The sequence below is a fragment of the Styela clava genome, chromosome 8, assembly GCF_964204865.1.
Source record: "Styela clava chromosome 8, kaStyClav1.hap1.2, whole genome shotgun sequence".
Lineage (NCBI taxonomy): Eukaryota > Metazoa > Chordata > Ascidiacea > Stolidobranchia > Styelidae > Styela > Styela clava.
Genome location: NC_135257.1, coordinates 16,639,444 through 16,656,549, shown reverse-complemented (window position 1 = coordinate 16,656,549; position 17,106 = coordinate 16,639,444). Strand labels below are relative to the sequence as shown.

General features: G+C 37.0%; 1 protein-coding gene across 1 annotated transcript; it reads left to right on the top strand.

Annotated features, from left to right (window-relative positions):
• The first annotated feature begins 597 nt into the window (after positions 1-597).
• On the top strand, positions 598-12,298 carry LOC120345482 (elongation factor 2-like). The gene is made up of 15 exons (XM_039414940.2): positions 598-749; positions 1,972-2,186; positions 4,158-4,339; positions 4,471-4,685; positions 5,257-5,490; positions 5,756-5,869; positions 6,501-6,639; positions 6,876-7,071; positions 7,505-7,628; positions 7,779-7,885; positions 8,325-8,460; positions 8,814-8,957; positions 9,050-9,442; positions 9,662-9,794; positions 11,697-12,298. Exons 1-15 carry the CDS (start codon positions 747-749, stop codon positions 11,888-11,890), a joined length of 2,529 nt encoding a protein of 842 aa, XP_039270874.2. The 5' UTR covers positions 598-746; the 3' UTR covers positions 11,891-12,298.
• The last annotated feature ends 4,808 nt before the right edge of the window (positions 12,299-17,106 follow it).

Below are 17,106 nucleotides of genomic sequence, written 5' to 3'. Positions count from 1 at the left end.
ACGATTATCAAAAATCTTGACTGTGTCTATCATGATAAAAATATCAAAAAGTATATAAAATATATTCTATCCCCAAAACTGCATACGTCTACAATGAAAGATAACTAGAAAATTACAAAAAATGCAAATTTTTGCTCTGGTGATCACATTCCCCATGAGAGCTAATGTTAAAATCGTTTTTGGTTCGTTTTTTGTTCATGCCACTTTCGTTTTTCGCGCGTTGGATGGTTTTCGAATTAATAAGGTCTAATAACCTGATACTTTTGGGTGAGCGAACACGTACCACTTATTTTGGCATCACCTTTTAATCTGAAATATGTACGTTTTATTTAAACCATGCTCAAGGGTTTGTTCGTTTTTCCGATTCTGTAATCAGTTTATTTATTTTGTTTTTATCAATTATTTCATCGCCTTTATGCTGATTTATGAAGTCAAAATAAACTTATACTCATATATGGGGATATTCCAGAATGAGAATTTTTTTTGCTTCATTATTATTATTATCATTTTACTTATTATATCATGACTGTTTGATCTGATCGACAAATAATATCTCTTCCTCTCTTATTTCATCCGTGTAGGGACGCAATAATTACTGTTGGATTTCGCAATATTGTTTCGTGGTGCTATGACGTAATAGGTTGGCGTTACAGCTTTGTCATTTCATAACGTTCCTTTCCCAAGCCCTTCAGTTCGAGGGTTGATTTTTTTACGCGGAGTGAAGAAACGAAGTCAAAACATCCAAAATGGTGAGTTTATCTTCCCTTTTTTATGTAATTTTGAGCTATCATGTGTCTGTCGATATATTTCGCGCAATATGAACGAATAATATGGCTTGTTGAGCGTGATTTAAGTGGATATAACTCTTGCGAAGGTAGCCTATAACCTGAACGGGAAGAACCCACTTTTCAATTTAGACAGAAAAATCTGACATCCAGTCTATGTAGCGATCTACGTATTTTTTATTTATTTTGTAAATGCCAGTCCTTTGCTATATTATGTAAAAACAGGGTAGATATCTAAATCTTCAATCAGTCAGTGGCAATGGTGACTGGTAACAAAATAATAAAGATTGTTTTATATGATTCAACACCATTTGAGGTTGGAGGTTGACTCTCCGATATTGACACTGAAATGTCATACTTCAATATAATAGTATTAGTAATTTGGGCTCAGCAGTGTGGCGCATCGCGGTCTTACTACTTACTGAATAGAGAGCGAAACAGCGCAGAAGAGAGGGAAAGAGCGCAAAACAGCGCAGAAGAGATGGAAACTTTTTTCTTTCATTATTTATTAGCGTCTATGAAATTTTAAACAATTTGATGGGAGGCAACATACAGTAGTAGGGAATGATCACAAGTTTACACAGTATGTGTACCAGGTTAGGGTGCGTCATGAAGTATGTGCACCAAGATGGCGCACAACCTGAACACAGTATGTGTACCAGGTTAGGGTGCATCATGTTTGGTTATTTAAAGATGTTGAAGATTACTGACATAAACTCGTGATCATTCCCTACCACTGTATACCGTTTCCCATCAAATTGTTTAAAATTTCACGGATGCTAATAAATAATGAAAGTAAAATGTTTCTATCCATTCTGCGCTGTTTCGTGTTCTATTCAGTAAGTAGTAAGACCCGGCGCATCGTGCTACTGTGCTAAGCGTTGGGAATACACTCACCCAGTCATCACCACCAGACCACCCCTCTGATACCCTTTGTGGGTTTGGCGGTTTAAATCCTGGGAGGATAAAATGTGCAAGAGGATTGCTGGACGCCTCGCCGTCTTAGGGTAGTATATGTATGTGTATTTTTACCTTTGTGAGTGTCTTTTTTAATATAAACTGTCGGATTAGGATTATATACTTGATTTGGAAAAATCAGGTTGTTCAAAAGGGCTCACTAAATAGCTTGGTGGCCTGTTGCACGCTTTTGCTGTAGACTGATGTTAAACATAATTTTTATTTTTAGGTGAACTTCACAGTCGATCAGATCCGTGAGATCATGGACAAAAAAGCCAATATTCGGAACATGTCTGTTATTGCTCATGTAGATCATGGTAAATCTACATTAACAGACTCCCTTGTTAGCAAAGCTGGTATCATTGCTGGTGCGAAAGCTGGAGAAACTCGTTTTACAGATACGAGAAAGGATGAGCAGGAGAGATGCATTACAATCAAGTCAACGTAAGTGAGCTTTAAAACAAATACATTTCTCAATATACAGTAGGGCACAATTCCAAGATCCATGAAAAAAATTAGTCCTGCAAATGACTGGATGATAAGTCAATCATGACATATGTTGGCTGTCACATGACCAAAATTTCCATTCCTCCAGACTGATTTTTGCTAAAAAAATTCAAATACTGTAAATTTTTTTTGCCTTGCGTAAATTCAGATTATTTTTTTGGGGGGAATCCATGGGAATGTTTCTAGATTGTGCGTCCTTAATAGTTTATTAGGCAGTACCGGTTTGGTGTTATGGAGACTTAGATTGTGTGTCCTTATTACAGTACGGCACACTATACAAATCGGGTGACATTTTCCCGTTTCAGAGAAACCATTTTACAGATGATCAGACACCCCTCCTTTGGGAGACGTCTGGAATTGTTGTCCCTCAATATCAGTAATAATACAGTATAATGAAGTTGCGCAATATACTACAAAAAAGCGCAATCTAGTAACGTCGTCATTGAATTCCTTGGGAAAAAATAATCAGATTTACCGAAGGAAAAAATTTTTACCGTAGCTTTCGGAAGTTTTTAGCAAAAAACAGCAATTTTGGTCATGTGACTGCTGCGATCAATTTATATTATTATTGAGACAAGCATGGCGCGATATGAAGCATCTGCCGAGGTCCCAGACGCCCCGCGTTTGTGAGACACATAGAGTGTTTGTTTTATTGAGCCTAATGGAGGGAAATTCTTAAAATTTGGATAGTGTGCTGTACTGTAATAGTTTATTAGGCAGTACCGGTTTGGTGTTATAAAGACTCCACATCATCTCGGTTTGCATTCATTATTATAATTGATGTCTTTTAACCTGTTTTAGACGCCCAATCGAGCCCAATTTTGAATACCCATTTTTATTAATGTCATACGTGATACGACCCCCAAAATTCACCCAATATACAATAATTATATACCATTGGAAAGGTATTTTAGAGTACTATACGCTAGATGTCACTGGAGGACCGTAAACTAAAACACCTCTTTCAAGAGGTCTCTCGTAACGTCAAAAAATAACAAAAATATTTACACTCTCTCATTCTATCAGCTGTTGGACGTCTATAGCTATTGTAAAGCTGAAATGTGACTATACAGTTGACTGCACATTGGTTTTCTCTTTCATATGATACTAAACGCTTTTCCATAGCGCGCGTCGTTCAATCGTTTTGGAAATTTTCCGTTTGAGAAGTCACCACATCGAATCAGGCCAGGCTAAGCTTGATAGATCGATCGGTTGTTTGATTGTGCTTTATCGCGTTGAAAGCTTTTGTGAGTCATAATAAAACATTTATTATGAATCATAAAAGCTTATAATCGTCAGACAAGGAGAATTTGCGAGATAAAACGCCTAACTTTTTTTCGGTGAGGCAGCTGCGATCAAACGACTCGATATTTTTATAACTTCCTGACGTTGTGAGATGTCCACTCTCCTATGTTATGTAGCATATAAAATGACCTTCAAAATAAGACCTTATCATACTAGCTTTTGTTATTGGTTAGCGCGCAACGCCAAGGTTTATGGAATCATTTTCTTGTTGTGCGACGTTTTTATATCGCAGCGGGAAGTACACGCGTGATATGTAAGCGAAATTTTATCACTTCTAAATGTCATATAAGGTTCATTCTCATATCGTTGTGTGGGGAATAAGATTTCCTTTCAAGCAAGACCATAACAAACATTTCAGACCTCATGGTATACACACAGCATTGCAAAACGTCTGAAACGTCGCGCATGCGTCAGACCGGGAGGATTAGGTTAATATGGTTGTTATTCTTAGAATTGGAGCCATATTGAAATAGATATTATTGAGTAAAAAAAGTTTGGATTTTAAGTATTGGTTACCGGTACATATTGTTGTATACGGTAAGTAAAAATTAAATATTTAATTACATTCATAAAAATAAGCACTGAAATTGATTCTTTTTTCAGTGCAATTTCTCTCTTTTATGAACTGCCTGAAAAGGATATGCAACATATCAAATGTGAAAAAGATGGTAATGGCTTTCTTATCAATTTGATTGATTCACCAGGACATGTTGACTTTTCATCGGAGGTTACAGCTGCTCTGCGCGTTACAGATGGTGCACTGGTTGTGGTTGATTGTGTTAGCGGTAAGTACTGGCTCTATTACTGCTCATGAGCATAAATCATGCAAGAATATTTGCTGCAGATTGTTACCATTCAATTTTTAAGTTGTATTTCATTAGACATGATTTCAATTGCAAATATTTTGTACTATCAGGTGTTTGTGTCCAAACTGAGACCGTACTTCGCCAAGCTATTGCTGAACGTATCAGGCCCATCGTTTTCATGAACAAGATGGACAGAGCTCTTCTGGAACTACAGCTTGATAAAGAAGATCTTTATCAAACATTCAGCCGAATTGTTGAAAACGTCAATGTCATTATTTCAACATATGGTGGTGCCGACGAGAAGACATCTTTCGGAGATATCCAGGTCAAATTACTGATATTTTGGACGGTGCTCTACCTGTTCTTAAGACTTACTGTGTGGGCAACCCATCTGTCGTATACTGTCAAAAAAGAAAGATTCCAGTTCTCCAAATAATAGTAGCAAGTTAGATATCAGTGGCTACTCTTATAGAGCCTTGATTAAAGCGAAATACTCTAAAAAGGGCCATAAATAATCAAAAAATGGATTTCAAGCACATGGTTAGTTGGAAAATCTGGATCTTAATTAAAAATACAGTATTTCCTGAATAATGAGCAGATTTTTTGTGCCTATTTTTTGGCCTGATTTTCAGGACTCTTCTTAACTTTATGCCAGAAAATACTGGAAAATGGGATAATAATTCCATCCCCATCAGTTTTCCATGACTCAGTGCACTGATTCTGGAGTATGTTTTCATTATATTTGATAATGCCACATTTCCATATTATGGAAAAATCGTCATTTTAATCCTAAAAATTCTGCTTTTTGTGTACCTAACTGAATGAAGTATTTACTTGATATAAATGTTTCAACTCCTATTCGTTTATTCAGTAATATGAATGGCTAATTTAAACAGGTATTTCCAAACAAAGGAACAGTTGGTTTCGGTTCCGGACTCCATGGATGGGCATTCTCTCTTAAACAATTTGCTGAAATGTATGCTGATAAATTCAAAACCACCGTTGAGAAGTTGATGGGAAAGTTATGGGGTGATAACTTTTTTGATATGAAAACCAAGAAGTGGTCTAAAGCCAAAACAGACACGAATGAGCGTGCATTCTGCCTTTATGTGTTGGGTCCAATTTACAAGGTAATTTGATTTTGAATCAGTACTGTGTGGATTTCACATATGTTGCAATTTATATTTTGATGAAATTTCTCTCATTGTTAAGAAATGGACAAGGAGGTATGATTTAGGTATAAACGTGTCTGGCGTAGACAACACTCCAGCTTCTGAAATTTAATTTTGTCTTTCCTAAAATAGAATATCTTTTTTGAGTTGGAGAATTGCCTATTACTGTTTTATATGAAGTAATTCTTTGACTTTGATAAGCATATATTTCACAATTTATCAGGCTTTCGATGCTATAATGAACGATAAAAAAGAAGACATTGAAAAAGTGATGAAAGTTACTAATGTTACATTGAAAGGAGATGATAAAGAAAAAACTGGTAAACCGCTGATGAAGGTACGTTTGTGTGGTATTTCTAAGGCCTGATCGATACTGCCTTTTTAAACCGATACTGACAGTTTTCTAGAACTAGGCCTATACCGATGTTTCCTCACATATAAAGATGGCTAGAAGTAACAAGCAACAGTCTGAGAATTCTGTGTTTTTCTTGCAAAAGAAATGAAATCTATAACAAAATGTTAAACTCATGCAATGATGACAAAAAATTGCATACAAAGTATGATTACGCCTTTCTTTGTGCATCGTTGAGTTTAGCGATTTTCAACACATATTATAAATTGACGGTGTAAGGGCCGAAGAAAATTGTATGCATGGCAAGAAAGAACACTTATTGTAACTCATTAGTTCCAGTCTCATGTGGTAGTTGAGAAAGCAGAGTTTTTCTGCATTGGCTCCAATCATATTAGCATGCATATATCGGTCGGTCCCTAGTTATTTCCGTGTGAAGTTTACTATATTTGCTCAACTAAATAGGCCACAAGAGTGAAAGTTAACGCGTACTTACAACTTCTCAGACACACTAGCGCAGCTTATAGAATTATGCCTCTTACTTTGAAATTACCTGTATTGTTTGTTTATATAATGGTACAATATGGTTAATGGCTTCAACATTTCTTTGCTTCCCCAGGTCTTCATGCGCACTTGGCTGCCAGCTGGTGACACTTTGCTGCAGATGATAGCAATCCACTTACCATCACCTGTGACATCACAGAAGTATCGTATGGAACTTTTATATGAAGGCCCCCAAGATGACGAGGCCGCAATTGGTGAGATTGATTTAATTGTTTAGATGTGTTCAACTTCTAAATTGAAATTGGGTTATAATATAGATAAATCATGAATGGGATTATTCAAATTTTAACTAAAAAAAAAAAAAAAAAGTTTTTTGAAAACATGTGGCACTTCAATTTTTTCATCTATAAGTAAGTGATCGGTAAAACCTATAATTAGGGTTGGGATTTGTTCCATGACATGACTTAAAACCTTACATCTTTTACTCAAGGTATCAAAAACTGCGATCCTAAAGCACCTTTGATAATGTACATCAGTAAAATGGTGCCTACAAGTGACAAAGGCAGATTCTACGCTTTTGGAAGAGTTTTCTCTGGAACTGTTGCAACTGGGCAGAAAGTTCGAATCATGGGTCCTCATTATACTCCTGGTAAAAAAGACGACTTGTACACCAAGCAGATTCAAAGGTGTTATTTTTATTACCGACTATCTGGTACTGATACTGAGCCTCATGTAATGGCCCGAGATTTTATTGTTGTGCATGCAAAAATTGTAAGTAAACCATACCTATCAAGAAGTGATGTAGTATTGTCTTCATATCCTACAACCCTTAAGCACCATACACTGCACCATACACTGATGCATTCCCTTTCAACTACAAATAGATATATGTATAGCGTATATATATTTTCATTCATTTTAAACTCTCTTCCTTTCTCAAGCTTTATAGTAAATTTCTTGGAGTGTGATCAGTTCAAATGTTTATTTTTTTATTAAATTAGCTTGACCTGCGTTCTACACGTGTTAATTGCAGTCAGATATGCGTTCGACGGTTGTCGTAGAATTACTGGTTCATTTCAACATACATAAGTTTTTAATTCAACTGTCTAATTTGTGTAGAACTATTCTTATGATGGGACGTTACATTGAACCAATTGTGGACGTGCCATGCGGTAATATTGCTGGTTTGGTAGGAGTGGATCAGTATCTGGTCAAGACTGGAACCATCACAACTTTGGCAACTGTATGTATTTTTGATTTTAATTTTTTTTTTTATTAAACTTGTTCCAACAACCTTGTTTTCGCTTCTAAAGCATTACTCCTTCTACGCGCAACGTAGATGAGTAATAATATTGAAAATCTAATTATTGAACTTCCACACTGAATTCAACAGGCTCACAACATGAAAGTGATGAAGTTCAGTGTGTCGCCTGTGGTTCGTGTTGCAGTGGAAGCCAAAAATCCAGGAGATCTTCCTAAGCTTGTGGAAGGTCTGAAAAGGTAAGTTATTTTCTATTTAGGGCTAAAATAATGGCACACCCATTATTTACAAAAGGAAAACTACAGAAAGTAATCTCTATTGTTACATATCGAACCGACACTACGTAACAGAAAGTCAACGACATAGAAAGGTGAAATAAATTAATTGATTAAAAATAATATAGAATAAAACATAATAAATACAATAGGTGAAATATTCGATCATATTTTAGCTGTTTGACACAATTCTGGTAATTTTTGCGGCACATTTACAACAATCTGTGTCACAACTTTTGGGAACCGCTGTCCTTAAGTCAATTTGGTTCATATTTTACCAATCTGTCAAAAACAAGCTTCGTCAATATAACGAGGATTGATTGCTTTCTTGGATATAATTTGCATTAGATTTGTGTTAATTTAAAATTGGAATAGATGACAGAGATAATGTATATATATCTAGATTGGCAAAATCTGATCCTATGGTTCAGTGCATCATTGAAGAGAGTGGCGAGCACATTGTTGCTGGGGCAGGAGAATTGCATCTCGAGATTTGCATGAAAGATTTGGAAGAAGATCATGCCTGCATCCCACTGAAGGTTTATAATAATATATGTAATAATACAAAGTGGTCGCTAGAAAAGCAGAAAATTTGAAGGTAGAATGAGATCACGAAGAAAATGTGTATATGTAGAGGTTGAAGTGGAAAGGTATCCAGCATAATAACCTTCAATAGCTAGACGAGCTTGGACTTCTAGATTAAACGCTGCTCTGAAGTGCACAGACAACATTTTGAGCATCTATGAGTGTAATATAACATATGTCTTTAAAAACTCTGTAAAAATAAATAGTTGTTTGACAAATTTTCTGCTTTTTGAGCGACAATGCTGTATTTTTGTTTAACGTTCATCTGCCTTTGCAGTACTGTATTAATAATTTCATTGATTCCCAGAAATCTGACCCGGTCGTATCTTACCGTGAAACTGTGAATGAAGAATCTTACATCACATGTCTTTCGAAATCCCCAAACAAACATAATAGATTGTACATGAAGGCAAAAAAATTTCCTGATGGTTTGGCTGAAGCTATCGACGACGTGAGTTGTTTTATAAAGTTTATTTATTGATTAGCTATAAAGGATGTTGTATTTGAATTATATGTTTGCCTCTCCATTTTTAATTCATTCAGGGCGATGTCGCTCCTCGCCAAGATTTAAAATTAAGAGCTCGTTTATTGGCTGACAAATATGAGTTCGATGTTAATGAAGCCCGCAAGATCTGGTGTTTTGGACCCGATACTACAGGACCCAACCTTCTCATGGACGTGACCAAGGGTGTTCAATATCTGAACGAAATCAAAGATTCGGTTATTGCTGGATTCCAGTGGGCATCTAAAGAAGGTGTCCTATGTGAGGAGAACATGAGGGGAGTTATGTATAACGTTCATGATGTTACATTGCATGCTGATGCTATCCATAGAGGAGGTGGACAAGTTATTCCAACCGCAAGACGGTGCATCTATGCTTGTCAGTTAACTGCCGCACCTGCGCTCTTTGAACCAATGTATTTGGTTGAGATTCAGGTATGTCATTTGCTGATGGCTTTCCTAGAAGACTAGAGTTGTTTGTTTAGTCTTTTTGTATAAGAATTCCAGCTATAAAACATCCCTTACTGTTAGAGTGTGGATATATCACTTATGCTTGATGACCACTTATAATTTGGTAATATAAACCTCTGTAGACATAAATTATGGTGATAGTATCTGAATCCACTTCATATCGTGAATATTTTTTTAATATAGTGTCCTGAATCCGCTGTCGGAGGAATCTATGGCGTACTCAATCGTCGTCGAGGACATGTTACAGAAGAAGGCCAACACAGTGGAACTCCTATGTTCAACGTAAAAGCTCATTTACCTGTGAATGAGTCATTCGGTAAGATACACAGTTATACTGTTGATGTATGGCAGGGGTTCCCAAACTTTATTGGCCGCGGGCCAAAATTTTAATCGGAGGGATGTTCGCAGGCCGGGAGTGTAACGCCCAAAATGCGCGACGGTTAGTTGGACTTCATTGGATTCACCACTGCTGCCATTTATCCAAAAAATGTCTGTTTTTGGAGTCTAGTTTTTGTCTTGACATGTCTAAGCCAGTGCTCTTCAACCGGGTATACAGTATACTCAAGTGTATACCGGACCGTAATATAGGTATATAACTGATAAAGGGTATACAAAGGGTGTACAGCCTAAGTCAGTGATTCTAAATTATAAAATATTCAAGCGGAGACAACAATGCAAACGCGGCGCATATGAAATATAAAATGTCAGTTAAGCAAAGAACCGACATGAGCACATTGTTACATCACAAATTATATAGATAATGCGGTCACGTGTTTGGGTTGGTGACTTCGGCTGTCCTGCTCTTTGTTTGATTTCCGTTGAACATTATACCCATTAGCGCTAAGGTCGTCAGTCAAATTTATAACTTGCGGACACTAGCCTATTAGATTGCATGATGATGTTGCAGTACGATATGTCCTTAAAATTTTATGTTTATTTTAGCCTTAAATAAACATTGGTATTTGTGAGGTATACAAAGCTCTTGAAAAATTGTAAAAGGTATACCACGATAAAAAAGGTTGAAGAACACTGGTCTAAGCTTATATGGTTCTTAACTAAATTACTGCCCTATGTAATTCTAATACCGGTTCGAATAGTTGAGATCAGGAGCACAGCCAAATTCCCATTGCCGCCGGTATGAGTCACCGCGATTACACGCTGGTTAAAAGAGCTGCCTTTTTTAGTGTATAATGATTTTTCTGTCGCATAAAATATCCAATCTATGAAAATTACGGTATTCTAAAATGTCCTTATATATTAATAATTTAATTGTGTCCAACGTAACTCACGGTTGCGACTTTTTACGTCAAAAAAAAAATCACTATACTAAAATACCACTGTGATCTGTGGACATTAAAATATGAGATAAGCTGTATTTAATTTTGATACGTATTTTTGCGAACTCGTTATCGCTGTTAGAAAAATCTCAATATCTCATATAAAATCCGGTATAGTACAATTTTACTTCATACAATGCAAAAAGTATACCAGTAAATCAAAAATACATACCACCACCTTGAAATCCACGCCGAACAGTCGCCACGTTTACGCCACTTGTTAAAAGAGGATTTTATGCAAAGTAATCAATCCATGACCGATACAGGGCGTGTTTAAAATGCCCTGCTGTATTAATTTAATTGTCTTCAATTTAACCTGCGGTTGCGGCGACAAAACGAGAACCACTCTTAAACACCACGGCAATCCTCTGACATAAAAATTTGTATCAATCACAATACATATCATTGTTGTCAATACATATCACTGCCACTCCCGATTATTTTTAAATATAAACTTTTAGAAAAATTTGTAAATCCGCTGTAAAATTTATTTCATTACAATAAAAATTGATCGAGTATACTTTACATTAGTTATATTATATATCATCACAAATTAACTCAACCTTGTTTAATGTTAATTACCAAATTTGTGGAGAATTTGATTTAGAGAGAATACACACCAACTAAAGGCGTTTATGGCCTAAACAACACGTTATGATGATGAAAACAATCGGCAATTTCAGCAAAAAGCAATTGCACGCGTTATTGGCAACTTTTCAATTTTGAAAAAAAATTCAAAAGGGGGGGGGGTGTTGACCCAGAAAAAAAACTTGGCTAAGCCACTGATTGAAATACCGCCGAAATCGTAGCTTCTTTATAGAGCTTATTTGAACTACGACTGCATGAAGTACTATATAACATTCGTATCTTAATTCTAACAGGATTTACTGCGGATCTTCGCTCCAATACCGGTGGCCAAGCTTTTCCTCAGTGTGTTTTTGATCACTGGAGCATTCTTCCTGGAGATGCATTGGATCCAGCATCTAAGCCTGGTAAGATCGTTACCGACACAAGAAAACGAAAGGGCCTTAGTCTTGAGGTACCATGTCTCGACCGTTACTTGGACAAGCTGTAAATATAAAAGTCATCAAACTGTTACCAATGCTGCGTGAACCATATTATAGATGATGTATTGAGTTCCTTGTTGATATATGTTCCATTCAAATTCTGGACATTTTGATCAGTTATGTCAGTCCTTGTGAAGAAGCGGACTTCAATGTAACATGTTCAAAATGATAACTGTAAATAGTATGATGAAAGATTTATTGTAGATTTTGCTCAAATGAAATATGATAGATTAATAACATGGTCCACGAATATGTGGGAGTGGACCGGTGATGCTCATTCTACAGGCTTGACAAGAGGCTTCTGATATGTGTGGGCCATGTTCAAAGTAGTTGTTTTATTCCATAATTTCGTGCATTGTGTAAGAGCTCTGATGTTGAACTTCGGTCGGTGACAAATAAAGTAACATGTGCGGTGATCATGGTGCATTGCTATGATAAATTGTAGTTTGGTGCAATTAGTCAACCGTAAAATATGTAGTCATGACCATGCAAGCACTTGGTGGGGATTTATTGAATAGTCGTTTCGCCTCAGTTGCTTGTTGCCTGTTGGTATGATTCTACAGTTCTACAGTGAAGTTTCGGAGTTACCCACATTATAGGTACATGACAACTCTTCAAAACCACTCCTGCAAGTATCTGAATTGAGCTGGCTTTAGGTTCGAGTCTGATGTGTTCATATAGCGGACAACATTTTACTCGGTTTCGCTCGCTCCTCTGTCTACTTGATGCACACTTGGAGGCATATTCTTATCCCGCAGCGACCGTTCGAGATAGCGATCAGAGACTGCGGACTTATTCATCTAGCGGTGTGTACTTCGCTCTGACTCTTAGTGTATGATGAATGCAAAATTTGGAGCAGATTCAACCTAGCTTTAGTGAGATATCGCGTGTATCTAACAGACTGACAAATGCCTATAAAGATATTTAAGTAATGATTTCTGAGCTGTCAACAAACTTAACCACGTCGCATTCAAATAGGTTCGTTCCTAGAGCTAGATTAGCTGTACCTATTTTCGATTGTGGTGTCTGACCTATTTTGATATCATTCCACTCCACCACCGGAATCGTTGAGGCGGTACTACAGGTTGCAGTCCATTGGTCTCGCCGACTGAGTTCACCTGATCCTGGATAGCGTTGAGAGCTGGCATGCTCCCTTACCTAAGGCAGTATTATATATTTTCAGGGTCACTTAATAAAAAGTATACCTTTTCCGAGAGTAGAGTGAAACAATATTCCCAAGCGTCCGATCAGTGGTGGGCACACATCGGCTTAATAACATCAGCGTGACGTCATTAAAACCAAAATGGTAGCCAGTGAATCACACTGTGACCTCCGCCATTTTGTTAATGCTTATGCGTTTTCTGGGATCTCGAAGACGCAATGTAGTCCATGATTTTTCACTTTCAGGGGATAGTGGCACTGAATTTTAGGAATGATTTTAATATAAGCCCTCTCCTTAAAATAAGACCTAGTCAATAACGCGAATTTTTTTACCTGGACGATGGCAAGAAATCTCTCCCATACGTTTTAAATGATTAATCTAAAGCAGGGTGGTCCAGGCCCGCGGGCCACATGTGGCCCGCAGCCTCATTATCTGTGGCCCACGTGGCACTTACTGAAGGGTAATAAAAAACGCATTTGGTGTTGTTTATTCCTGAAAATAACCAGAAAAATCTTTTGACATATCGTTACATCACTAATGTTACTGAATTGACTGGTGTTATGACTAGCGTTAAATTGAATGATATGCTTGCCTACGGCCTAGTCTAAATTGTTAAGAGACTTTCTATCTTTTTGGTCGGTAATATATCCTAACAATAAAGCATCATAGAAAACTAAAAATCAAATGCAAAGTCTATTAGTCTAGGTTGGCTTAGGTTAAACAATATAAATCGGGTCGATTTTTTTTCAGTCAGCCTAAACAGTACTGTATTGCAAAGAATATGACTTTTTTGTAAGAAAATTTAGTAAATACTCTCCTGTACCTCGCATTTGGTAATCAATCAATCTGCAGTTATTTTGAAAAGCTGACTCAAACTGATTTTAACTGTATATGGTAGGAAAAATACCACAATGCTTTTTGATATGTCGGTGATAGGGCTGGGAATTTCAGGAAAACCACTTTAACTGTTAACCGGTTAACCACCGCGTGATGTTTAACGTAATAATTTGTACTTTCAGCTTGTTACGTCACAATCCTTATAAAGCAATTTCGCGTGTTCTTATCCCGGTATCGCTCAAAATTATTCACGAATCGAGATAGTTTCATGATTGATCTGCTGCAAGAGATAAGCATCGTGGTTCGGGCGTGTGGAAGTATTTTAGAAAACCCGATTCCGTTGTTAAACGTCTTTCATGTGACAAATTATCAGTGTTCTATGTGCAAATTCTACTTCGAGATATATATCATAAAGAAAAACGGCATCAACTGCGCACTTGTTGTATGACATTGATTATCCGATTTTGCAATGAAATCGTGAACAATATATTTCGAAATTGATCGAAAACTGATTCTGAATTCATCATTGTCAAATTTCCATAATCAGCAATCTTGGTACTTTCATTATTGTTCACATTTATTGAGTCCCTCACCCACACAGTTAGTAATATTCTTTTGAATTGAACGACACAAGAGATAAATTCGCGATGACGTAATCATATTTGAAGAAATCGTACGGTATAAAGATGATTTGTACCTGAGATGCCGGTCAACGGTGAAAATGAATCGTAACCGTTAACCATCTGAAATCGGTTAACCGGTTAACCATTCCCAGGCCTAGTCGGTGACAAAAGAATATAAGGTAATCTAAAATCTCGTGAGCAATGAGCATTTTTCAAAGGTACGGGATTTTGCTTTGAGAATCTTATCGATGTTCGTGTGTGCACAATAAAAGTGTTCGTTCTGTATTACAATGTTTACCTAATCTTGGCACTATTGTGGCCCGCGAACAATGCAAAAATAATGGTGGCCCGCGAACCGAACAACCTTGGAGGAAAACGTGGGATTTGAGTAAATGGATATCGGTTTTAATATTTTTTGTGTTTAGAAATCTCCTAATTCTGTACTTTCTAGTTTGGTTTTTGATAAATAAAATTATAAGACATCTCACGAAAATAAGCCCTAGTGATATTTTTCGAAAGAAAATTGAAATAAGACACTGTCTGACACGGGGAAACACGGTAGGTTCAGATTCTCATACCAGTGCATAAAAATACTGATGTAGACCTACGATATTTGTGCCTGTCCGAATTAATGCGTTAACGACCTGTAAGTTAGGCGTATGAGGGGCGTTCACAATAAAAGAGATATTTGCTTTCTACAATAATAAACTAGTTGCAACCGGCCGTTGCCGCTTGATTGTAAAATTTAATGGTCAAAATTATACAAACTATTTTGTTTTGTTGCCCTCAAAGCGTTATGTGACTCATAGTTTTGCGGCCATTTTTATACTATTTTTTTCCAAGTAAATTGCGCTTCAGTGTTGAACAGTCCGCCGCGAAAATTCGATGAAAAGAATATATATATGCTGTGTTATAGTGTAGTTTAACTGCTATGAACGTCCTCCTTAATTTAATTCAAAAGGAAGTTTAACATTGGTGGAAAAGTTTAGAATAACCAAAATTTATTCACGTCTGCCCAAAATTTTCGCCTGCTTGAACAACTCTACAGTGCGAATAAAGTGACTACGCCAATCGTTATAATTAATAATAACGTCGCGCTGATGCGTACATCATTTTAACAAGTACTATCAAAAGTTTACAACATTCTGATTAGTTCGTGTAGGTTGGCTTATACTTATACTTACATTAGCGGGGGGAACAAGAAAACCTGAACGCATTTGAACCACCACTTCCTGTTCGTTCATATGTCCGGGTGGGAATAGTAGAGTGGTTAAGGCGAACGCTGGTCGGTCCGACTTCCTCCAACATTGGAGTCCATCTGAAACAAATAACTAGTTAACTAATCCCATACCCGACATCAGTGGCGTGCCTAGAGGGGCGAAGAGGGCAACCGCCCCAGGCAGCCCATTGTAGGGAGGCAGCAGAACCAAGCTGTAGAGTTTGCATTATTACACATGCTCTTCTAGATGTGTTCTTATTTAATTAAAAGCTAACATGATGTGTTCTGTGGTGATGGTTATTCAACAAGGGTTGTTTCCCCGACCCTTGAACCCCCAAAAAAAAATTCTATATTTTACAATCGCAACATTTTTGATGCTCATTTTAATAAAACAAACGTTTCTTTCTTACTTGACCTTTACTGGATTTATTCTTGTGTATAACGACATCTATAATCTGTTTATCACCCAAATTATTTAAGAAGTTAGGTACAAGGTACAGGTAGGTACATTATCAGAAACTCGCCTCGGGCAGCAGACTAGTTTGGCACGCCCCTGCCCGACATGAACCGGTAACAGGACGAAAGGCCGTAGTTCACCATATAATTGAGTCGTCCCATCGGCTTCCCTCTCCCCGGGGTAAATATTTAATCCTACCTAGCTAAAACGATCAGTTCGATGCTTCAAACAGACGTCGACGACGAAGGAATTCAACATCAACAAATTCAGCAATTCCCTTGCTACGGATTTCTAATACGTGGAATCCGAGCATGGAAATAAGCGATTTCTATTCAACTAGGCCTGGTATATTATTAAACTTAACTATCTTCACGAAACAATGGACAAGCTTATTTTATAGTGATATCAATCGAGGGGGCGTGTCTATGAACCACCTTATTCCGCTTCTGTAGTGCAGTGGCGAGTTAATTCCGGCGCATGCCGCCCTAAGCCTTTTACGCTACAACGTTTAAAATTAATATTTTTTTTGAATTTCAATTTCCAACTTTATTATAAGATATTATGCCACCAGGCACACGTACGTTTGAAAACCATTACTGCTCGTGAATATACCCGGCCTATACTAGAATAGGAAAAAATGCTATTCCATCCCACGTAATTTGAGCGCGTATGCAAAAAACGAACAATGCATATATGGAGTTTGAGAACCTGATTGAAGGCTGACATTATAATGGAATTTAAACACCAACTCGATGAAACTGAAACAGCATGCTGCCAAATCCAATAAATACCAGAGAATAAATAAAATTAATCGAAAACTTGCAACTACAGTTTTATTATTATTATGTGTTTGAAACGAAAGACAAGTTATGGAAAATAAACCCATTGTGCCTCAATAGTAAGACCGGAACGTAGTATGTGTACCA

What these genes read in the sequence shown, in the direction of transcription:
- LOC120345482 (XM_039414940.2), top strand. An exon ending in CTGGTAAACCGCTGATGAAG is followed by an intron (nt 5,870 to 6,500) that starts GTACGTTTGTGT and finishes TTGCTTCCCCAG; the next exon opens with GTCTTCATGCGCACTTGGCT. An exon ending in TGGCTGAAGCTATCGACGAC is followed by an intron (nt 8,958 to 9,049) that starts GTGAGTTGTTTT and finishes TAATTCATTCAG; the next exon opens with GGCGATGTCGCTCCTCGCCA.